Consider the following 22,647-nt stretch of genomic DNA (forward strand, 5'->3'; position numbering starts at 1 on the left):
GAATATTTTATCAAACCAGGTAACCAGGATTCTTGAACGCAGAATTTTGTGGAGTCAAGTCCCAATGGCTAAAACGCCATCAAATTCAAATAGGAAACTTCTTTTGAATGAAAAGCTCGGCAAAATCATAGGCAACAATCGTCAGTTCAAATCTGACATCAGCCAAGAGAACTGACTTCCATCATCATCTTGATCATTGTACTTCACCGGATATTTCGGGTTTGCGATTGCACTCCATGTTTGGAGTTTTTACGGAACAAGAAGATATTTAGTATGGCAATTTTTTTTTGTAAATCGCCTGTGCTTCAATAATCCATTACACAAGCTGAGCACAACATCCAGAGAACTTGGCCTGCTAATTCTGGACTTTTTAAACTTTATTTACCCGTAACCTGGATAGTTGTTACTGGGAACGAGGGATTGGTCCAGGTGAAATTTTATACCAGTTCTGTGCCGCTACCAAATACACTCCCAGGCACATCTGATAAAATGGCACCGTATGAAATCTAAACATGTATGTGCCTGTTACTAGAAAGGCATGGCTCAAATATACTTATCTGAGGAAAAAGTCAGAAAAAAAACTTGGGTAATCTGTGGTACCTGATAGTAAAAACATTGACTTTAGATGAAATTATATGCGGAGCCTACGAAAAGCATTAATGCATAGTAAACAACAAAGGGTATTATCTGACGCAATATTCTTAAGAACTGCTGAAGTGTAATTTGGAGTACTCATGTTAAAATAATATGATGCATATGGGTATCACAGTCCAGGTGGGAGCTGAACGCAATCAGGAAGTGTCGTATATTTTTGCGATACATTTCATTCTTGATAACTGACCAACCCCGGGACTTCGGGTTCAGGACTAATCAACTGTAATGACTAAATATCTACAACACGTCGCTAGATGTCCAGATCATACGAATGGCTATATCAGACTAAGAGACGAACGAAGCCACTAATGTTCAAAATCTGTTAAATCCAATAACAACAATATTAGCTATTTGTGACTTGGAATATGCTTTGCCAAATAGTTTTTATGAGAGTCGAAGTGGCCGGGCAGAGAAATTTGATAATTTATTAAACTAAATGAAATAAAATTAACAACGTCCACCAATTGGGAAGAAAACTATTTTTTAAACATCTTTGAGTTTACGTACACAACGGAATTCTGTTGCATAGCCCTGTAACCGGGCCGATTAGCTAGTTCTGTCAAAACACGATTCTATCACCAACACCTGTGGGGGTTAGCAAACAGCCAGCATCCGCCGGGCCTAAACGATGAGCTAACACGCTGGCAATGACTTTCAATTTTTCGATCGTACGTCGAGGTCGCTTGTAGTTCTTACTATAATGAGGGTAGTTTCGAGCGAGAGAGAGAGAGAGCGACCTCCAAACTGCCCTTCTCCCTTGACAGTGAGAAGACGCGTTGTTTGGTGGAGTTCCGGCGCGTCGTTTGAATCATTCGCCCGAAACGACAAAGTCATCGTCCCCCACGATGTTTCATGCACGCAACTAAACGCATCGGTAGACGCTCAAGCGAAAAGATAGAAGCAATCGATCCCCACCAAAAAAATTAAAACGTTTCTGGATGTTTCGCGAGTCGAATATAATCATCGAACCTACACATACGCACCACCGTTAGGGGATGCCTATAGCAAGGGAATTTTGGGACACACTCTTGGTGGAGGTATGTGTGGCGAATTTTACAACATAGGATACAGCAGCGTTACCAACTAGGCAGATTGCAATTGCACAGTTCACTGCACTGCACCCTCTAGTGGGTATTTTCCTGCTGGTTGTTTGATATTTTGCTACGAAGCACACATTTGCTGTGGGTCAATATTTGAAAGCCATTTTGACTTGGTCATTGGGTGAGATGAGTGGACCACTTCTCATAGTCTATGCATGCAAAACCGGCCGGCAAATGTTTGAGTGTGTTGAGTAACGCGGCGCGATGCTGCCCGTGCGTGGGTATGCTCCACAGACACGACCAAACATGGGAAGGAACGCCACACTATGGTGTATTTTTATGCTGTAATTGTATGTTCAATGAAATCATTAAATAAATGTGGTTGTATATTCAGTCATTTGCACATAATTTATAAACTGATTACAAACCAAATGACGGAAAAATGAATAATGAAATTCATCAAACAATTTAAATAAAATGAGAATAAACATTAATTCGTTCATTTTTGCCTTTTTGGTCGAATTACACAGTAAAAGAATCACGAACTGTCAATAAGTTATCAAAAAGGGATTTTTAAAAATTGTTTTTTATCAAAACTTCACTTTCGAGGCTTAATAATTCTGACCAAAGTGATTCTACCACGTAGACCCGTTGTGCTCCATCTCGGTTTGCGTGTGCTCGCAGCAGGCGTCGGTCGTTTATATCTTGCCCGGCACGCCACCAGATCGCGTATTACTGTCGAAGTCTTCGCTGGTTGAGGATCATCGTCGCAGCAATCGTGTGGTGTCCCCCGTTTTATTTGTCAGTGCTTGCTTAGTGTTCCATTTTTGTGTGGTGAGTGTGTTTCTGAGTTCATTTTACTGAGCAGAAAAGGGAATGGTGAACAAATATCTATCAATCCATCGTAGCGCATTCTCGGGATTGTGTGTGCGTTGGGATATGTCTCTGGATGACGCGAGTGCTGATTATACAATATTATATGCGTTTTTATCATACCCGTCGCGTTTTATCTATGATTTGCATGTCTGTGTGCGGTGTAGTAATTTTTACCCATTCGAATCGTCCCCAGAAATTACAACTCATTACCTCATCGCCATGGATTTCTACTACCTTCCCGGATCTGCCCCGTGCCGTGCCGTGCAGATGACGGCTGCCGCCGTTGGCGTCGAGCTGAACTTGAAGCTTACCAACCTGATGGCCGGTGAGCACATGAAGCCGGAATTTCTAAAGGTAGGTCATAAATGGTTTTCGGGACTCAGCTTTCAATTCGAACGGCCATCACGGTTGTGTCGTCTGCATGTCTTTTCAACTGTGTGTTGCTCTGTCTGCGTGTGCCTGTGTGTATTTACTACGATATAACACCAAAAGTGTGCCATTACAGGAGTATAATCAATATCATTTCCATTTTCACCCAAATTTGGACATTGGTTGCGTGTTTACTCGGCAGCGCGATTAAGAAGTTTATCCAATCAAGAACGAAAAAAATCATTTCTGATCGTAAAACGAAATGGCCGTTTGTGACGCCGACAATAGGGGGTTTTTTTCTGTATGGCTGTTACCATGCCAACCAGAGGTGTAACAAAATATCGCCATTTTGGTTTGTTGAAACCGTTTCCCCCCCTCCGATTCAATCAATCGCCTCTTCATCCGCCATTCGTGCTTGTATGGAGCGGAGTTACATTTTCAAACGAATACTTGCGAAAACCTAATGCAAATGCATGCCGCCCCACAGGAAATGATGGAGTTCTCCGCTCCTTCTTTGTGACCATTCATTCGCGTAGCCGAAGCTTCGTTCAGATTAGCAACGAACAGCGAATTTTTTCACATCTTTCCGTCATCCGCCATCAAAAGGGGGAAGCAATCAACGTTCATTGAAAATGAAATCGAAACGGGAATTCGCTCACCAGCATCCATTCGACCAAAGGGAATTCATGCTACTCCGCTCATGTTAACCGTTGTATGCTGCTTAACGAATCGTGCACTTGCCCTTCTACCCCATTCCAACATTTTCCAATAAAAAAAAATCAACAACTAAGCTGAACCCGCAACACTGCATTCCGACGCTGGTCGATGAGGAGGGGTTCGTGCTGTGGGAGTCGCGTGCAATCCAGATCTATCTCGTCGAGAAGTACTGCGCCCACGATGCCACACTCGCCGAGCGTCTCTATCCACAAGACCCACGTCGTCGCGCCGTCGTACATCAGCGGCTGTTCTTCGACGTGGCCGTACTGTATCAGCGGTTCGCCGAGTACTACTATCCGCAAATCTTCGGCCAGAAAGTGGCTGGTGATCCGGGCCGGTTACGGTCGATGGAGCAGGCGCTTGAATTTCTCAACACCTTCCTGGAGGGTGAACGGTTTGTTGCGGGCGGGGACGATCCAACGATCGCGGATTTTAGCATTTTGGCCTCGATCGCAACGTTCGAGGCAGCTGGTTATGACTTGCATCGGTACGAAAACATTCACCGGTGGTACGAACGCACCAGTGAGATAGTCCCGGCTGCTGATAAGAATTTGGAGGGAGCCAAAATATTTGGGCGTTACTTTACGGAGAAATGATTGGGCCCCTAGCGAGGATTTGTTGGCAGAGAATGCAGCATCCTGAAATCGGTGCTTGCTCATGCTACACATTTCAGCTTCATTTCTTATCATGTTTACAGTTGCAGTGTTACTTTTACCAATTGAATGACATAACTAAGATTATTCTTATCTCCAGCTTCCGCTTAGTCTCCATGAATATTGTTCAATTTCAAATCTGTTGAAGCGTGCAATGAACTGCTCCGTCGTTTGTTTTTGTTTTGTCTTTTGTTGTGCAATTACCCCGAATAGATGACTAAAGCACCTACGATTGCCTTTGTTTTTATTTTTCCCTTGATTTCTGTTGATTTTGTTGCATTCCTTCCCAATTCCCGGCCCGTACCTAACCATAGATTAACCCACAACACTGCATCCCAACGCTGGTCGACAATGGATTCGCACTGTGGGAATCGCGCGCCATCTGTGCCTATTTGGCGGAGAAATACGGCAAGGACGACAAGCTGTACCCGAAGGATCCTCAGAAGCGTGCCGTCGTTAACCAGCGGCTGTACTTCGATATGGGTACCCTGTATCAGCGGTTTGCTGATTACTACTATCCACAAATCTTCGCTAAGCAGCCGGCAAATGCAGAAAACGAGCAAAAGATGAAGGATGCAGTGAGTTTTCTAAACACCTTCCTCGACGGGCATAAGTACGTTGCGGGCGATAGTCTGACGATCGCTGATCTTACCGTGCTGGCCACGATTTCGACGTATGACGTCGCCGGTTTCGACTTATCCAAGTACCCGCACGTAGCTGCGTGGTACGAGAACATCCGCAAAGAAGCACCTGGTGCTGCGATCAATCAAGCCGGAATTGAGGAGTTTAAGAAGTACTTTGAAAAGTAAACCCAACCATCGAGATGGCGTAGGTTTTCATGTGCAATAACAATAAAAAGTCCAACACTGTTGATTTTTCTTGATGAATACGTTTGTTTAATTTTGCATGGAGTTTCTTGCGATGGTTTGCTTCTTGAGTTGCAACTGTAGTGCTTTGTTTTGATAAACGTTTCCATCCTCTGCATTTCGGTGTAATGAACAACACGCTCGTAGCTAAACCCCCAACACTGCGTGCCGACACTGGTGGACAATGGATTCGCTTTGTGGGAGTCTCGAGCGATCATGTGCTATCTGGTGGAGAAATATGGCAAACCTGCGCAAATCGAATCCTTATATCCAAACGATCCTCAGCGGCGAGCGACCGTACATCAACGGTTATACTTCGACATGGGAACTCTCTATCAGCGCTTCGGTGACTTCTACTATCCACAGATCTTCGAAGGTGCTCCTGCGAACGAGTCGAATTACGCGAAAATCGGTGAAGCTCTAACGTTTCTTGACACGTTTCTCGAGGGTGAACAATTTGTGGCGAAAGGCAATGCCATTTCGTTGGCGGATATAAGTGTCTACGCAACGCTTACTACGTTCGAGGTGGCAGGGTATGATTTCAGTGCGTATGGTAATGTACAAAGATGGTACAAAAGTATGGCCGGCTGTATACCCGGCGCAGAGACCAATCGCAGCTGGGCTGAGGCGGCAAGACCATTTTTTGATAAGGTTAAACATTGAAGACTTTTGGACAAAAGTCGTTAGGTGATGCAAATAAAGCGCACACAAGGGAAAAGACATGCTCGCTGGTCAACATATTCTTCACTCTCTTCTTGCTGGTTAGATATGCGTAATGCAATTTCAATCTGTTTTAGCTCAACCCACAACACTGCATTCCGACGCTGGTCGACAACGGCTTCTCGCTGTGGGAGTCGCGCGCCATCCAAATCTATCTGGCGGAAAAGTACGGCAAGGATGACAAGCTGTACCCGAAGGATCCCCAGAAGCGTGCCGTCGTTAACCAGCGGCTGTACTTCGACATGGGTACCCTGTACCAGCGGTTTGCCGATTACTGGTACCCGCAGCTCTTCGCCAAGCAGCCCGCCAGCCCCGAGAAGGAGGAGAAAATGAAGGAAGCCGTCGGTTTCCTTAACACCTTCCTGGAGGGCCACGACTACGCAGCCGGAAACGATCTCACGATTGCTGATCTGAGTCTGGCGGCATCGATCGCCACCTACGTGGTGGGTGGATTCGACTTCGCACCGTACCCGAACGTGGCTGCGTGGTTGGCCCGCTGCAAAGCGAACGCCCCCGGATACGATCTGAACCAGGCCGGTGCCGACGAATTCAAGGCAAAATTCATGTCCTAAGCCCGGTGCTACCAACCTTTCTCTGGGGTTTAGGCCCATATTTAAGATAGGGAGGTAGGGCAATTCATTACAGAAATATAACACCTAATGCCTTACAAAAACAATAATAAATTGAGTTTTCTTTGATTCCGTTGCGAGCTGTTCTTCATGTTGCGAGATAAACCATCGTTTGAGGCTGTCGGAGACAGGGTAAGAAATTGAACGGTGATCGGAATGCGGTTGTGGCACGCTAAGGGCAACCAATCTGGCCTATTCCCTTCACGCTCACAGTTCCACGACCACGCGGTAAAACTAATTGGAAACAACGCGCTAGTCGGTGCGCAATTCCGGTTTTGCTCTCGTTTTCTTCCTCACGGCCGTTTCAAAGCCTTATTTTGCAGCCGTACTCATTCTCTTGTCCTTCGCGTGATGGTTTTTACCGGTATGTTTCAGCGGTGAGTGAGTCAATCATTACAGACGTTGTGAAGCAAAGATGGAAAAACATTGTCATTGCATTGCACAAGTATTACACAAGCCAACAAAACAAAAAAGCCGGCTAAAGTTGTTATTATTTACGCAACATATGTTCTATGACGAGATTTATGTTTACACAGACTGAACACTGGTTTTATTCGTATTTCATGCGCCAGTTGTTACCTGAAAACTGATTATTAATGAAAGTGTTATATTTATAACACTTTATGTTTATATTTATTTATTAGTGTATAAGTGAAAGTGAAAGAGAATATGTTTTTTTGAAAGCACCAATACGCTGTACAACAATCAAATGAAAGCAATAAGATATTAGCTTTTTTTCTTAAATCAAACATAGCAGTTAACCGTTTAATTCTGAAAAGTTCGGTACAAAATGCGAATGAAGGCAGAATTTCAAAATTGTAGCTGAACGATAGTATGCCATAATGTACACGTGACTTAACGAAACTATTGAATCGTTAAGTCACGTGTACATTATGGCATACTATCGTTCAGCTACAATTCGCAAACGTTAAATTCATTACTTGGACGTAATTAGTTCTTGCTGGATGATTTCGATGCCAGTTTTATTTAGTAAATACTCATTTGTTTTCCTTCACACTGACCAAACAGCGGATTCCGCAATTGTTTTGCTGACTATTATAAAGCTGCTTGGGTATGTATTATGGCTAACGTCACGCACGCGCGCTAGCGTCTTATTATAGCAGCACGGATAATTGGGTAGCCCGCGTTTCAGACGTTTGCTTTTCGTGTCGTTTGTAATGGCAGTTGGATGGAATTTCCTTCGCATTACATAAACAAATAAAAAATATTATCAATGGTAAAATCTTATAAAACATAATAATTCTAGTTACATACTGAAGCATCAGTTCAGTATTGTTATGAGTATATAAGTCTTCGAATATGAAATGCGATATGTTTTGCATAGCCTTGCATGTCTTGCGACCACGTTTTGCATGCATCTGAATTTATTTTAAAATTTGTTTGCTATTGCTTAATAAGACAAATCTCAATAACGACATTCAAAATCAAAACCACCTGCCACCGTGTTGCATTTCGTCCAAGGTAATGAACCTTTCACCTCCATGATACTCCCATGCGCGATAAGACGGCCAGATGTTAAAACAATTAAAACAAAGTGAGCTTCACATCATCAAAAAAGGACTAATTGTTTTATTTGTTTTTGGTATTGCGATTGCGATATGGCACGCGCTGCTCAAAACATCTATAAAAAGCCACTTCCACACACGGCGCTAGCAGTCATTTTCGTTTATTCGGCACGCGCAACCTGCACATCGCAATGTTGGATTTCTACTATCTACCCGGGTCAGCTCCTTGCCGCGCAGTACAAATGGTGGCCCAGGCAGTGGACGTGAAGCTAAATCTGCAATACCTCGATCTGATGGCTGGAGCTCATCGGTCAGCCAAGTTTACCAAGCTTAACCCGCAGCAAACGGTACCGACGCTCGTCGATGGTCCGCTGGTGTTGTGTGAATCTCGTGCAGCCTTGATATATCTTTGTGAGCGATACGCGAAGGAAGGTAACGACTGGTACCCGGAGGATATCGTCCAACGCGCCACCATCAATCAACGGCTGTTCTTCGATGCCTGTGTGTTGTATCCACGATTTACGGACTATTATCACCCGCAAGTGTTTGGAAATGCTGCACCGGATGCTAAAAAACGTTCTGCCTTCGAACGATCCGTGGAACTGCTGAACGTCTTCCTGATGGAGCATGAATTCGTGGCAGGTGCGAAGATGAACATCGCAGACATAAGTATTTTCGCAACGCTAACTACGGCCTGTGTGTTGGGCTTCGATCTCAAACGATATGCTAATGTGGATAGATGGTACCTCACCATGATGGGCTCATGTCCTGGAGCGATGGTGAACGTGACGGGAGCGAAGGAGTTTTTAAATTACAAATAAAACGAAGGTTCAAGAGTCTTTCCGCACTGTGTCTTCCGCTCGGCGAGGTGATAGAAAATACGAGACGTTGGGTTTAAAAGTAATTGATGAAGCATACGCCTTAAGTTTTATTTACACAGTCTCTTGCATCTTCAACGAGGCCAGCGAGTGGACCAGCTGTTGAGATGTTGTGGTGGTACAGCTCACTTAGTCTAGCTTAAAAACGAATCAACAATCGTACAATGGTGCCGCGCCCTAACTCTCCGGTTCACCCTTATGTCTAAACTGTACAGTGTAGTAGGTCCTCCCGGGAGGGTTCCCCGATTGTCATAGGCTCGTATTGGACGTCAGTGAGTCCTTTAGCGAGTCCTCGTAGCTATCGCTAAACGGGATGCAAAGAAACAAGATCGCTTGGTAAATCGAATGCGCAGATCGTAACCCGTTGGCCCTCGGTCTTACCTATTGTTTCCCTCGTTGCTGTGCTCTGGGACCGCTTCGGTGCTGATGTTGGTCACGAACTGTCGATGGAAGTTCGGATGGAAGATAGAGCTCTTCAGGTCGGATCGATTGATTACCGGCTGTATGTCCGCACCGGTAATGGGTCGCGTACTGCCGGTGGTGTTGTTATTGCTGCCGAGCCCAATCCGCGACACCGTGCTGCGCACACGCACGTCCTCTGCGGACGTATTGCTGCTGCCTCCTCCGCCCGCTCCACCACCGGCTCCGACACCGTTCGGTAGAGGTATAAGGCTGTTTTACGCCGAGGAACGGCGGGATCGAAAGCAACGGAAAGGGCAAACGGGTGGAGAGGGAAACGAGTGGGGGAAAGATTAGTTGCGACCTGCTCATACCGGTATTATTATCATCGCGAAAGTTAAAAACAAGCGTGCAGTATTTACAAAACAAGCAAATGGACATTTGATTTGGACACCTTGGCTGGTGAGAGATTAGTACAGTCTGTGAGCAAACAGTACGGGACAGTAACATCTTTCGTGTGTATGAACCAAATCCCAGCGGACCTACCATATCACATGTTACAATTATGAATAATGAGGATTATTCGCACGATAATCCCGTTTACAAGGTGTGTTAGTGTTCTTGCACCAAATAAAAGTAGACGATATGGCGTGTGTGTGTATATGTGCTGATGGAGATGCAGATCTTTTCAATATCTTGTATATCTGTTGATGAAATGGTGTGATAAGCGAAAATGGTCGAGAAGTGCAAAATGAATGGAGGTGCAATGGCGATGAGATGATAATGGAGACACTCAGACTACCGATACTAACCGTCTGTAACGCGCACATGCGATGCAGAGAGCTGTCGCAGTTCCGCCGGCAAATATCAATCCACCTATTACGACCGTTGCCAGCTCGATACCTTTCATGCCGGCCGCATCGAAAGAGTGCGGCTCGATCGAATTGACCGCCAGTTCGGTTAGTTCGATGATGGGTAGGTTCGGTTTCAGATTGGACATGTCTAACCGGGAGAGTGACCTACAATATTGAAGAATGATCAGTAGACTGGACAATTGGAGCCTTACAACTGTTTGCACTACCTTTGAAGTTCGGTCATTTCTACAAGTCCGTTGGTCTTCCGATCGATGGCATAAAGGTAAAGATTCGTCCTGCAAATAGTGAAACGCAGAAAATGGTTAAAACATGAAAAGGACTCCTAAAAACTCCCAAGTGTCTTACGCATCGTCCACTTTGGTGTTGGTTTCGAGCGCCCGTATCCGAATGTCGTAACCGGTGGCAGTGCTCAAACTTGACGAGATCATGGTCAGTTGCTTTTCAATGTCCACAGGCAGACCGGCCAAGATCAAACACACCTCCTGATGTGCGTGCAGTACGTACACGAACACGTTTGCTATCGTCGACTTGCCATCGTCAGCTCCCTCGCGGTCCGTTGCCTTTACGTCGAACCCAAACACCTTCTCCTTGAACGTTGCCAGTGAGTTTAGCAATCGAATTTGCCCGGTGAGTGAATCAATTGCAAACAGGCGTGCCGGTTCGTTGAGAAGCGAGTAGCGTACTTCACCATTGCTTCCAGCATCGTCATCAGTGGCCTAAGAAGAAATAAAGTCATAAAGATCAGTAAATCCGCCACCAGTCATCCAACCATTCGCAAAAACCAATCTGGATTCATGTACCGTACCTCCACTTTCATGACTGCATATCCATAGTTGGCTGTGTCTGGCACGACCGATATGATAGGACCGTAGTTGTCACGGAACACGGGTGCGTTATCGTTCACATCTACCACCTTGATCATGATCTCCACCTCGTTATCGTACAGTCGATTGCTTTTCCGCTTGACCGGATTGTCCAACGCGTACAGCACGCTGGGAATGTTGCGCGTCTCGCGCTTTACCCTCTGCACACGGATACGAACCTCGTACGAGTCACGCTCCTCCCGATCGAGTGGCCGCAACAACCACAGCGAACCGTTCCGTTCGTCGATGCGAAACTGATCGTCAAACGTATCGCCCACGATCTCCCATCGGAATGGATCGTTGGCGTAACGCTTCGAAAGCGTTACATTCAGCACAATGCGCGGTGCAGGATCATTCTCGCGCAGCTCGATCTCGTAGTATTTGTAAGGAAACAGTGGCGGTTTATCTTCAACCGGTTGCTGCTGACGCGCATCGCCCTGCAGATTTACGATCAGAAGGGCCATACTGGAACGCGGTGGTGTACCAAAGTCTGAAGCCACCACCGTCACGTTCAGGTGCTCGTATATTTTACCATTTGTTTCGCCCGGTGCAAACTTTGAAGCCGTCGTCACTACGCCATCTTTTGGATCGATGCTGAACTGCAGCACGTCACTCTGGCCGGTGAGCGAATAGATCACCAGTCCATTGCCATTCTCCCGGAAGTCACTATCACGCGCCATCACCTGCTTGACGAATGTGCCCACCTTTGCGTTCACGTCCAGATACGCTACGTACACTGGCAATCGTTTAATGTTGTTACGGTCACTTCTTAGGTCGTCGTACGCCGTGAACTCGGGACTGTTATCATTGCGATCCATCACGATCACCTCGACGTCCACCATGGCTGACAGCTTAAGATCGAAGTTGTTGTCCGAAGCAAGCACCCGAAATCGATAGGAAGCCACCATTTCGCGATCGATCTCTCCACTGACGCGTATCGTGCCGTCCAGCAGTGCGATCGAGAACGGAATCTTCTGGTCGCCTTCAGTAATCAGCATGTACGTGACATTCCCGTTCATGCCAGTGTCCTCATCGTTAGCACGCACCTGGCCGATCTTTTTGCCCGTGATTGGGTACGATCCTTCGTCAACGTTGAATGTGTACCACTGCTTCTCAAACACGGGCGCATTATCGTTGACGTCGTACACCCGGAACTGCACCTGTAGCATATCGGACAGTCCGCCCACATCCTTGGCCGTAATGTTTAGCTTCACATCGCTCTCCGGCAGTAAACGGTTCGCTACTCGCAGTTCTCCATTGTTGCGGTCGATTTTGAAGTAGCTTACCCGCTCACCACTGTTGAGTTCCGTTTGGCCAACGACTTCGTAGAACACTTTTGAATTCTTCTCGAAATCGTCATCATTAGCCGTGAGCTTGAAGATCACCTTACCCACCTCGACGTTTTCGGGCAGCGCAAACTTTAGCTGCGATTTCTTCGCAACAGCCCGGGTATTACGTCCTCGCTGACGAACTTTCTGTTTGTACAGCTTGCGACGCATCGTTAGCTGTTCTCGGTCGGCAGTTCGGTTAGCCATCACCGATTGGCTGTCATAAAGTCTAGGCATGCCCACGTATGGTGCCGACTGGACCATCTCGAACAAGCTTTCTACCCCGTACGAAACGCGACTACTCATCTCCATGAGGCCCGCGTCCAGAAACTCAGGCAACACCTCCGTCTCGATCTCGTCCAAGTACATCAGCTCTAGATCGCTCGTGTTTTCGATCATTTCGCAGCGACTTTTACGAAAGATGGCAATTCGTTCAAACACCGGCGCACAATCATTGACGTCCAGTATGAGAATCTTCAGCTCCACCTCCGACATCAGGTTGTCCCGGTCGGTGGCCATCATTTTCAGTGTAAGACTTTCTATTTCCTCACGGTCCAGCTTATTCGGGCCCATAAAAAGAATGTTGTAGTGTGGTGTGCTAGAGTTTCCGTACTCCAGCTGCTTGTTCGGGCGATAGTCAGTGCGAACTCTTGAATCGCCTGGATCTATGTTAGCTATCTGAAGATTACGGAAAATGTGTGCCACCGTTTTGTTGTAGTTCGACAGTGTGGAATTGGAGAACTGAGCAACGAAAGAGTTCGACTCGCCGGACAGCAGCAATTCGTACTCACTGTTTGGCCCGGCCGCATCCATGTCGGAGATGATGATCGGGTTGTTCAGCACAATCTCTGTCCCAATCGGAGAGTTCTCCGCTATCACACCCAGGAAAAACGGCTGATTGAACGTCGGTGGGTTGTCGTTTTCGTCCTCGACCACTATGAGCACCTGGTAGATACCGGCAAAGGTGCGTTGTTTGTAAAAATACTCGGCTATAATCGTCACTCGTATGACGTCCTGCTTCTCCCGATCTAGACCCTTGATCGTCATTAGTTTACCATCGTTGGTGAGTCGAACTGTATCCGCTACATCGTAGCTGTTGACCAGGGAATACTGTACACCGCTAGTAGGATTACGCGAATTTCTCGCCTTTCTTGTGCCATTTCCCGCTGAGCTAAATACGGCATCGAACGTCACTAGCGGGTACAAACGTATTAAATTCGGCTGACCTGACACGTCACGTGTAAAGCGGCGTGCGTAACGTGTTCGATTTTTTCCTGCGTTCAGCTGAAACACTTGCCGATCGCCCCGATTCTTGTCGCCCCGTACCGAGATCAATGGCGGTGGTCCCTTCTCGTCCGCATCGCATTGCTCCTGGAAGTCTTGGAACTTGAGCTGCCCGATCATGGTGTTTGGTTTGTTCTCCTTTACACGAAACTCGATCGGTGTGGCGTTGGTGCCTCGCAGCAGCATGAAGTTATGCTTTATAACGTGTATCGTGACGTTTGTCACGATAATCTTCTCCAGACTGTTGTACGCTTCGGGCGTTAGCTGCTCCACATTCTTGCCAGCGGAATCGGGCAGGTAGGATACAACCGTTTCAAACTCATAGCACCGCCGATCGAATTTTTCCATCGATTCGATCACCGTCACAATGCCGGAACGCTCCTCGATCGCAAACGGTACACCTTCCGGGTAGGAGTGCAACAGGTCGAAAAATATCTCCTCGTCGGAAACCATATCGAAGGTGGTTCTAATTTGCCCGACGGACGATCCGATGGCAGCATCGGCTCCAACCCAAAATTCATAGGGTGCCCCGATAAACTCGATATCTTCAATTGACTGACAGACGATATCGATCGTGACCAGCGCTACGTTGAAGCGAGACTCCGACGGGTTCTGGGGCTGATCTCGTGCTTCAACGAAGAATGCAATTTTGCCATACGTAAGCTGTTCCGCCACGCGGATGTCTCCCGTGTCCGGATCGAGCTGAAACGGAATGGCAAGGTTCGGACGGACGTTTTTGATGTTGTACTGTACCTTCCCGTTGCCCAGGTCGTCCGGATCGAGTGCTCTGATGCGGCCCACCTTCGATCCGATCGTAGCATTACAGTGGGACTTGAACTCGTACAGTGTGCCCTGCTCGAACTCCGGCGTATTGTCGTTCGTGTCGAGCAGTGTGATCTCCACCTGTACCTTGCCATAGTTTCGGCTGTGATCGTACTGCTCAATCCTCTCCACCGCGTGGACATTCATTTTCAGCGAACTGCGCTGCTCCTTATCGAGGAAGGTTTCATCCCGCACCACAATCCATCCCGAACCGTGGTCGATCATGAAGGCGCCCTTCGGTTCCTCGTCCATGAGATAGTAGTAGAACTCAGCATTCTCACCCTGCAAGATCAATACTTCTTTGGTTAATAGGGTGTGTCTCAAATCTTCAACTCCACTCAGCGTACCTGATCTCGATCGATGGCATTCACCTGCAGTATACTGAAACCTTTCGGCAGGTTCTCGATGATCGAGATGTTGTACAGATCGACCTCAAACTCGGGCACATTATCATTCAAGTCGATCACCTCGACCTCCAGACTGTCGTCGACCCACCAGCCCAAAATGTTTGCAATGGGAAACAAGATAAGGAATTAGAAACTTTTCTCACCCTTTCCACGACGATCCGGTGGTATGATGTATGATCCATAGGGTCATGATAGTTTCCTTGCCTATTGTTACCAACGAAAGGGAAATCACGCCCCAGCCTCCCATCGCCCCGCTACTTACCGCGCAAAAGCACTCTTGGTCGGGTCGTTGATCTGCTGTGCCTCGATCTGCAGCGTGAACGTATTGTCCGGCAGGCTTTCGCTGTCCAGGTCGATCTCTTTCTGCAGGAACAGCACGCCCGTTTCCGGCGATATCCAAAACAGTTGACGCTCGTTACCGGCCACTATGCCGTAAACGAGCGTTTCGTTCAACGAGTCCTGATCGAACGCCATGATCGGTGGCTCAATGTACAGCGGTATGTGTATCGGTTTGCCCTGCGAAGTAAACACGGGTGGGAAACAAACGATTTAACCGATTCCGTCCTCGTTTGCGCCCGTACGTCGGTTGACGCCGCTTACCGTCAGCGGAAAGGACTCCTTGATGCGTGTCCGGTACTGGGCACGGGTAAAGATCGGTGGCAGATCGTCCACATCGCGCAGGTTCACCCGGATGGTGGCGTTGGCGGTGCGGGCCGGATTGCCCCGATCGCTCGCCACGATCTGCACGCTCATCGAGCGCCAGCCGGCATCGTAGTCGAGCGGGCGCTGCAGCACCAACGATGGCCGCTGGGAACCTTCCAGGCGAAACGGAAAGTCGCCGCTCTTCATGTGCTTTGCCGCTAGCGCGTACTCGAGGTCGGAATTCGGCGTGTTTGGCTTATCACGATCAATTGCCTTAATTCTATTAAACACCACCGTCTCAATTGGCGTTGATTCGTCGAGCGTTACCACGTACGGTAGATTGATAAATTCGGGATCATTATCGTTAATATCTTCAATGTAAACAGTAATTGTAAAAAATGATGACTGCTGCCGTTGGTGTGTGTGTGTTTGTGTGTGTGTGTGCGTCGCGTTTGTTCGCCGTTCCGGTCGAGTGGTTTGCGTTGCGTGTCATCGCCGATCGCGACCAGCGTCCAATAGAATGGGAGAGAATCAAAAGTAATACGTGGTTAGGGAAAGAGGGATTAGCGGTCCTGGACGAGGTGTGCCTGTAACGATCCTTACATTGTCCTGTTTGGCGTTGGTCGCCGATGTTCCACTGCAAAACACGCTAAACTTGAGGATACTCTGCGGATCATCCGAATCGACTAGACCGTCCAGGCTGCGGTTGAGGATGACGCTTACGACCGTGCTGTTGATTTCCTTCAGCTTAAAGTACTCGTAATCGCTCGAGTTCTCCGTGCGTGGTATCAGGATGGAATTGCGTGGATACGCATACAGCGAGACGATCTCGCCCCCAACGGGAAAGTCTTCCTTCAACCGCAGGAACTGTACACCGTCGGATTTGGTGCGTAGATTGCTTTTGGAGTACAGTTTGCAAGCTGTAAGCAGAACATGAACCATCAGTACAGCGCGCTCAAATCAATTATTATGCTTTGCTCGCAGTATGTTTTAGCGTTTCAGAATTCGTCTAACAACTACAATTCACTCCCCAGTGAAAAGAAGTGTAGATTAACCGGTTCTTGCCGGGTCCACGTTGTGGTTTAACGGGCAACACCGCGACGATGTGAAAGGGCCCGTACGGGAGGGTGAAATATGTTAATTTAATTGGCGTGCTAGTTGATGTAGCTCTGCTTCCCGCCGAAATGATTCGACAATTTGAAGCTGATCGAAGCCGCTGCCCAGGGTTTTCGGTAGTCCGCTTTCGTTGCCTAATCAAGAGATTTGTCCCGATCGAGCTGTATACGATTTATATAGCACCATGGCTCATTCCTCAACCTGTTTGCTCGGAATGGTCTCCGGAATGGTTCAGAAACCGACAAATCGATGCCTCAATACAAGTGGAATGTTTCTCGATCTGGTTGTTCGTTCTCACACATGTTTGTTTCGTTACCGTGTGGCATAAATTAATATTAATTAAGTCGAAACCATTCATCAACTTCGACATCAGGTTCGCGACCGAACCAACCGAGTGACCGGTGTTGAGTGGAGTGATAAACTACGAAGCACAAAAGCAACATCGAAATGGTTCGATATTTTTATTCGTTTTGGTTGTCATTAGCATTATTGAACAGTTTTTCAAAGAACTAAATAGCTTTTTTTTTGCTTCCCCTCTCCGGTGTGGCGCTGACTGGGGAACCTGCTCCAGCAAATGGGCATTTATGGGCGCCTGCCATCGATGCAGTGACATTGTCGCGATCGCAACTTAACGAGCGATGTGGTTAGAGTTTTGTCCGCTCATAAAACCAACCACGCTGTGCAGTGTGGAGTAAAAAAATGACATCAAAAGTGAAACAATGCGCAACACTCACGGTTAGAAGAATAAACTATCGCTCCATCGCCACCATCGCCACTTTCTAAGTCAAACAATTGTTGCACACAAAACGGCCGACCAAACCCAGCCATTCCTGTTCGCTGGGAGCAACATAACGATGGTACGGAAAGGTAGAAATAAAGCAAACCTCACTACACCACCGAACAATGGTGGAGTCTGCGAGTGGTGTACGCCTCCATCAGTGGAGCAGGGCTTTCCAACGAGACGATAAATTAATCCAACCGAAAAACGGGTGCAGGTGCTCGTGCTCGTGTCATTTTGCAGCCCGTGTGTTTCCGGCCCGGCAACCTGGCCCGACGCCTTTTTCGTTCATTACGATTAGCGGCTGATTAGGGCAGTAACGGGTAGTAACAACGCCCCACCCAAACTGCCGGCAAAAGAGGGGGGCAGTATTCGCTTTAGCTTCAGATTCAATTGGCCGGGGCGATCGGGACGGCAAATCTACCACAGTGAACAACACAAACTCACTTTCTACCCGAGGCACACCCCGCAGGGGGGTTGGAGTGCTGGTTGAGAAATCTGGTGATGCTGGTTACCGGCCGCCCCGGAGTGGAACTTCATTTCTACAGAATGATCCATTAATCTGATTATCTTTCTGACAGAACACACTCATCGCCCCCGGGGAGCGCGTTCGGAGAAACGCGCGAGTTTATGCTTCGGAAAGGGTGTATCTTAGGCAGAGCCTCAAATTTCCTAGCGGCTTTTCATAGATTCTTTGCTCGTCAAACTCGTTTGGCTGCCATCCCAGAAACTTCATCACTATAGGCATCTCATCGCTTTCCTATTAATTCATTAGCTTCGTCGGTCTTGGATGGCTTTGAATCGTTTGCCAGTAACAAGTTGAGTCGACAAAATCTGGACCTATTTCTCGATTTCTATTTCCGTGCTATCGTCGCCCTAGACACCTAGCGGTGGATTATGGAATCCCAGCAATTCCAATTCCTCATCATAGCGTATGTCTGCGCTCGACACCGTTTCCCGGAACGGGTTTGAAATATTATGCAAATTAGCAAGAAAGTGAATCCAGTTGCGTTCCAACCATCGATCCGAATTAGCACATGAAAGTGAAGCTCCCAGCGTACGGGGGACTTTGTCTTCGGTCACATTAGCAAACAATGTTCAATTGCGACGCGTGCTGGGAAAATCGGGCTCGCACTCCTCTAATGAGATCGGCTTTGTGCGCAAACGGTGGTGGGCACGACAAAATATTAAAAGTCAACGGAGCAGCATGTGCGACGATGTCAGGACGCTGTCATCATTTGTCGCATGACGATGAACTGATCCGCTAGTTCGCGGTCTCTTCCGAGAAGGTCTAAAACCCCATTAGTACCAGTGGTGTGTCGCTGGTACGCGCTGTTATTGCTGTCTGCCCGCTCTACACGCGCCTGGCCAACATTTTCCAACCCATCGAGCATGAAAACGGTACAGAAACAGCATATCGCTACATATGCGTTCTCATGGCTGGGGATGGGGATGATGCCGTGCCGGGTATTTCACACGGGCGCAGGTGATTTCCATCGCTGCAAGCAATTCATTAGGGTCTGGTTGGTTAGGCGCAGCCCCCGGGGAACTCAAACGCAAAGCCACATGTGAATCCGACAGGAATGAGCTTTTTTTTTTGTTTTGCTGTGCACCATTTGCCGGATCATGCGAGGAATGTGAAGAAAACACTAAAACCCGGTGCACCACCAGAATGCAGAACAGCCCAACAGTGAGCCGGGAGGCTTTGAAAGTGAAAAACTGCTGTATGATGCGGAAAGCGCCTTTTCGGGTAGGGAGTAAAGTGGACCGAACTCAGCGGGCGGTAGGCTGAAAAGAAAACTCTCGCTCACTGCCAATGGTGGAACGGATTTTTATTGTTCTCACCCTGTTTCACTGTGACCTCTCCTCCCACCCCCCACTCCCACCCTAATACTGGTACGAGAGGGAAGTGGCAAAACCTTTTTTGTTTTCCCTTCGCTGTGGTGATATTTTGCGTCACTCCCCGCGGGAGACAAACTCGGCGAAAATGAAAGGAAAATCTTCTCGATGGAAAATTATGAATATTTATGAATTATTGTGTGAAGTTGGTTCGGTTCGGTTGGGTTGTGGAGGGAGCGAAGAGAAAGAGCGGGAGGTTGACTTGCTCTTGATGCTTCCACTGGTGGTGGTGAGGTTTTACGCGTGGTTTTTGGGCTCCCACTGCTGTCAGCGATAATGAAGCGAAGCTGACGCTTCTGCGGGAAAACGCTGACGATGGTTTTCCGCGACGTCAAACTAAATCACAAACAGAAATGTGCCCGGGATGGTTCGACAAAGGGGGAGGGGGGGGGGGGGGGGGGGGGGGATGGGGCCAAACCGTTTGGATGGAAGTTTTCTCTTAAACGCGATTTTCCCAACAGTCGGGGTGCTGCGTGTGTGTGTGCACTTTGGCGTTGTTGTGAAAGGGAAAGGCTTTTTGCCTGCTCGAGCTTATGTGCCCGATGGCTATGGGTTATCAGGCCTTAGGTTCGTGACACACACACAGAAGCTAGGATATGCTATTGCGAGTGAGAATTGGCCCTTGTAGAACGGGGGCGCAAATTGTGTGCGAGACAAACAGAAGGCACTGAAAACGGAAGCCTGTCTCTATTGGCTTCACTTTCGATGTGATTAGTGGATGATCGTCCTGTAGTAAATTAGCTATTCCAGATGGGTTTGATTTATACTGTAAGGTACTGGCGTGTAGCTTATAGCGGGGAAAACTTGGACTGGCATTATAGGTGATGCTTTCGTGTTAATATTTGTGGTTTATCATCTGAGAACCTTTTTCGCATAAAGAAAATATGATTAACTTAATTTTGAAGTGAAGCAGTTCAAAGCATTGGTTCATTTCGTTGTGTTTTTTGTTCATCATAAAAGGACCTTAGCAGATGATAATCGAACGTGTAGCGGCGAAGATAGGCGAAGACACGATAGGGCGGGTCCAAAATCCCATCCGAACCAATCCCCTGTACCTTGCAATAAGACCTGCTGCGATTTTCCTCAAATGATATTGACGCAAGATTGACTATTTAGCCTCAGATAACTGTTTGTTTAATGTTTTTTATTCAGTCGATGGACAGAGAAGCCCTCTTAATATCGTGTTACAATTACAGTTTTACAGGAAACAGATAGACGCAATTAAAAACATGAACGCAATTTAAAGCATTCTATGGGACGGAATTAAAAGTGACAAAGGAAGCACAGTTCACGAAATTAGCTGCTGAATTCCCCGGCTCGAAAACATCGCCATGATGGTCATATTGATGACCAGTCCAAGCACTCTACTACTGCTAGCCATGGGGTGGTCGAGCTGATCCTTAAAGGAAAGCAAGAATCCTAAATCAAGACACACTGTTTCCCCTGCCAGTTTAACCCATCTAGTGCATAGTCGTACGAAAAAATACTAAAGAAAGGTAAACATGATAGGTCTAGCTCTATTGAGGTTGTTGTGTTACATGATTCATGCTTTATGATTATTATGCCACTTTGAAACATAATAATACGATAAAATAATTCTATACATTACGAATGTCTTCAAAATGTAGTTAGATTGTTCGATAATAATTAAAAAATAAAAGAATTAATTAAGAATTAAAGAATATTAAAGAATAAATAAATTACCGAATTACTCTTACTTTTCTTCCAAGGGAATATTGGGAAGATGAGAATAACTTCGCAATAAAATGTGTCATGTTTACTTGGAACACTATGTAAACTCATCAAATATTGATCTGATAACCTGGTGCATCATAGACCTCATACCGTAGGATTTAATTTAGCTAATAAATATTTAAACCTAACAACCCAAGACGATGTTTGAACTATTATAATTATCGGTAGAACCTGATAAAAGGAATGTTAAGAAATGAATTACAGTGTACAATATGGAATTAGGATTGTGGTTCCACGTTCAAAATATCTCTTTCGAAGAGAGTAAGCATTTCTAATGCAAAAAATGTTGTACGAAAGCCTTAGAATATTATCACCAGTAATTACTTTGTCATAATCGTAATGCAAAATTGAGCCAATTGACCAAAGCAACATTAGGGTCTAACAACATACATTGTACAAAACAGACCCTCCTTAACGTTTCGTGGCGGTACATTGTCAAATTGGAAACATCCAAACATGCCCACGGTTTGCCGTCTGCCCACTAATCTAGATTGTTGACCTGCATCGCGCCCAGTGAGCGCCGCAACAGGTGGCAATTAATGGATCGCCCATTAGTCCGTTCACACTTCCTTCCGCCCTGAACGATATGATTGCGTTACCTTGGTAAGCTATGGTGCTTCCTTCGCTCCCGGCTGGATGCTGGATGCTGGATGCTTCCCGATCGATCAACGACTTTAATAGTCCACGCGTCACCGCACAGCCCTAAAGCGGCCCACTTACGGCACCGGTCGGGGTAATCAATCAAAATTCTTCAGCGAAACAAAAAAAAAATGGACTAAAACCAACTCTCCCGAACAATAATGTACCAGTGGCGTTTAACGCACAGTTTTTCCTTTTGTTGGTTAATTTCTCTCCCGGAGCTCCGTCGAATTGGGTGCATTTTCCACTGGGAAGAGTTTTCTTTTTTTTTTGTTTTTCTTTTCGTGGTTGCTCCGATGGGTGGTAAACACAAAAAAGTACAAACGCACACGCACTGCACTGTACGCGATGGTGTGACCCAGTTGTGGTAGCGTTTTTTTTCTTTATTTTCGGTGTAAAACAATGCTGCCGGTGCTGTATGCGTAAGGTTGGAAATAATCAAATTTAATCACGCCAAGGAACCGCATGTACTTGAAGCAGGGAGCATACAACATGCGCTCGATTCGGACTCGCAGAAGGTTTGCAGCTTTCACAAAAAGGTTGCATTGGAAAATTCGGTACAAAGATGCCGTGCATAATTTTTGGGATGTACATTTGGGGGTAACTTTCATCCCAACATTTAACCTTGATCGCCACATTTGGGAGGGCTTTAGCGCGGGTAGGGTGCGAATTGGGGTTCTATTTATTTGTGGAAACAGTCTTTAGCCATCCAATTTATCTCAACTGGTTAGGTAACGATTTGAAGAAGTACAGAGTAATGCTTATGGTTATGCAAATCGGACCCTATCGTTGAAACAATGCGTACAATGGTGCTTACATAAAGCAAGCTCTTCGTTTAGCAAATATGTAAATTTGTCCACTGTTACACTGTGCTTCACTAAATGGGCAAAAACCGGCATGCTGAGATCAAAA

The 22,647-nt window shown here is 46.7% G+C and overlaps 3 protein-coding genes across 5 annotated transcripts in view; 2 read left to right on the top strand and 1 right to left on the bottom strand.

Moving 5' to 3' along the window:
• Positions 1-2,404: 2,404 nt before the first annotated feature.
• Positions 2,405-6,578, top strand: LOC128299790 (glutathione S-transferase 1). Of its 3 annotated transcripts, none has more exons than XM_053035872.1 (3): positions 2,405-2,528; positions 2,764-2,924; positions 5,973-6,578. In XM_053035872.1, exons 2-3 carry the CDS (start codon positions 2,790-2,792, stop codon positions 6,465-6,467), a joined length of 630 nt encoding a protein of 209 aa, XP_052891832.1. In that variant the 5' UTR covers positions 2,405-2,528; positions 2,764-2,789; the 3' UTR covers positions 6,468-6,578. The 3 variants fall into 3 exon arrangements, with proteins under 3 accessions (XP_052891832.1, XP_052891831.1, XP_052891833.1); XM_053035871.1 differs by lacking the exon at positions 5,973-6,578 and adding an exon at positions 4,624-5,196; XM_053035873.1 differs by lacking the exons at positions 2,405-2,528; positions 5,973-6,578 and adding an exon at positions 3,731-4,612 and having other exon boundaries at positions 2,769-2,924.
• A 1,663-nt stretch (positions 6,579-8,241) lies between these two features.
• On the top strand, positions 8,242-8,871 carry LOC128299595 (glutathione S-transferase 2-like). Its single transcript, XM_053035599.1, has one exon. It carries the CDS (start codon positions 8,242-8,244, stop codon positions 8,869-8,871), a length of 630 nt encoding a protein of 209 aa, XP_052891559.1.
• Positions 8,872-8,999: 128 nt separating this feature from the next.
• The window catches only part of LOC128299593 (cadherin-89D), a 31,671-nt gene continuing 18,023 nt past the window's right edge, over positions 9,000-22,647 (bottom strand). Inside the window, exons 2-11 of the mRNA XM_053035597.1 lie at positions 16,152-16,468; positions 15,507-15,953; positions 15,169-15,422; positions 14,847-14,979; positions 11,008-14,781; positions 10,548-10,918; positions 10,409-10,477; positions 10,140-10,346; positions 9,310-9,600; positions 9,000-9,232 (exon numbers count right to left, since the gene is read on the bottom strand). Of these exons, the coding sequence (XP_052891557.1) occupies positions 9,178-9,232; positions 9,310-9,600; positions 10,140-10,346; positions 10,409-10,477; positions 10,548-10,918; positions 11,008-14,781; positions 14,847-14,979; positions 15,169-15,422; positions 15,507-15,953; positions 16,152-16,468 (5,918 nt within the window). The 3' untranslated portion in view covers positions 9,000-9,177. The remainder of the gene's footprint in view (positions 9,233-9,309; positions 9,601-10,139; positions 10,347-10,408; positions 10,478-10,547; positions 10,919-11,007; positions 14,782-14,846; positions 14,980-15,168; positions 15,423-15,506; positions 15,954-16,151; positions 16,469-22,647) is intronic.

This window comes from Anopheles moucheti, chromosome 2 (genome assembly GCF_943734755.1).
Source record: "Anopheles moucheti chromosome 2, idAnoMoucSN_F20_07, whole genome shotgun sequence".
NCBI classification, from domain to species: Eukaryota; Metazoa; Arthropoda; class Insecta; order Diptera; family Culicidae; genus Anopheles; species Anopheles moucheti.

Excerpts from the sequence above, each read along its gene's own strand:
- LOC128299595 (XM_053035599.1), top strand. The coding sequence starts at position 8,242 with ATGTTGGATTTCTACTATCTACCCGGGTCAGCTCCTTGCCGCGCAGTA.
- LOC128299790 (XM_053035873.1), top strand. The coding sequence starts at position 2,790 with ATGGATTTCTACTACCTTCCCGGATCTGCCCCGTGCCGTGCCGTGCAG. Across the intron at positions 2,925-3,730 it reads TGAAGCCGGAATTTCTAAAG|CTGAACCCGCAACACTGCAT; the intron begins GTAGGTCATAAA and ends TCAACAACTAAG.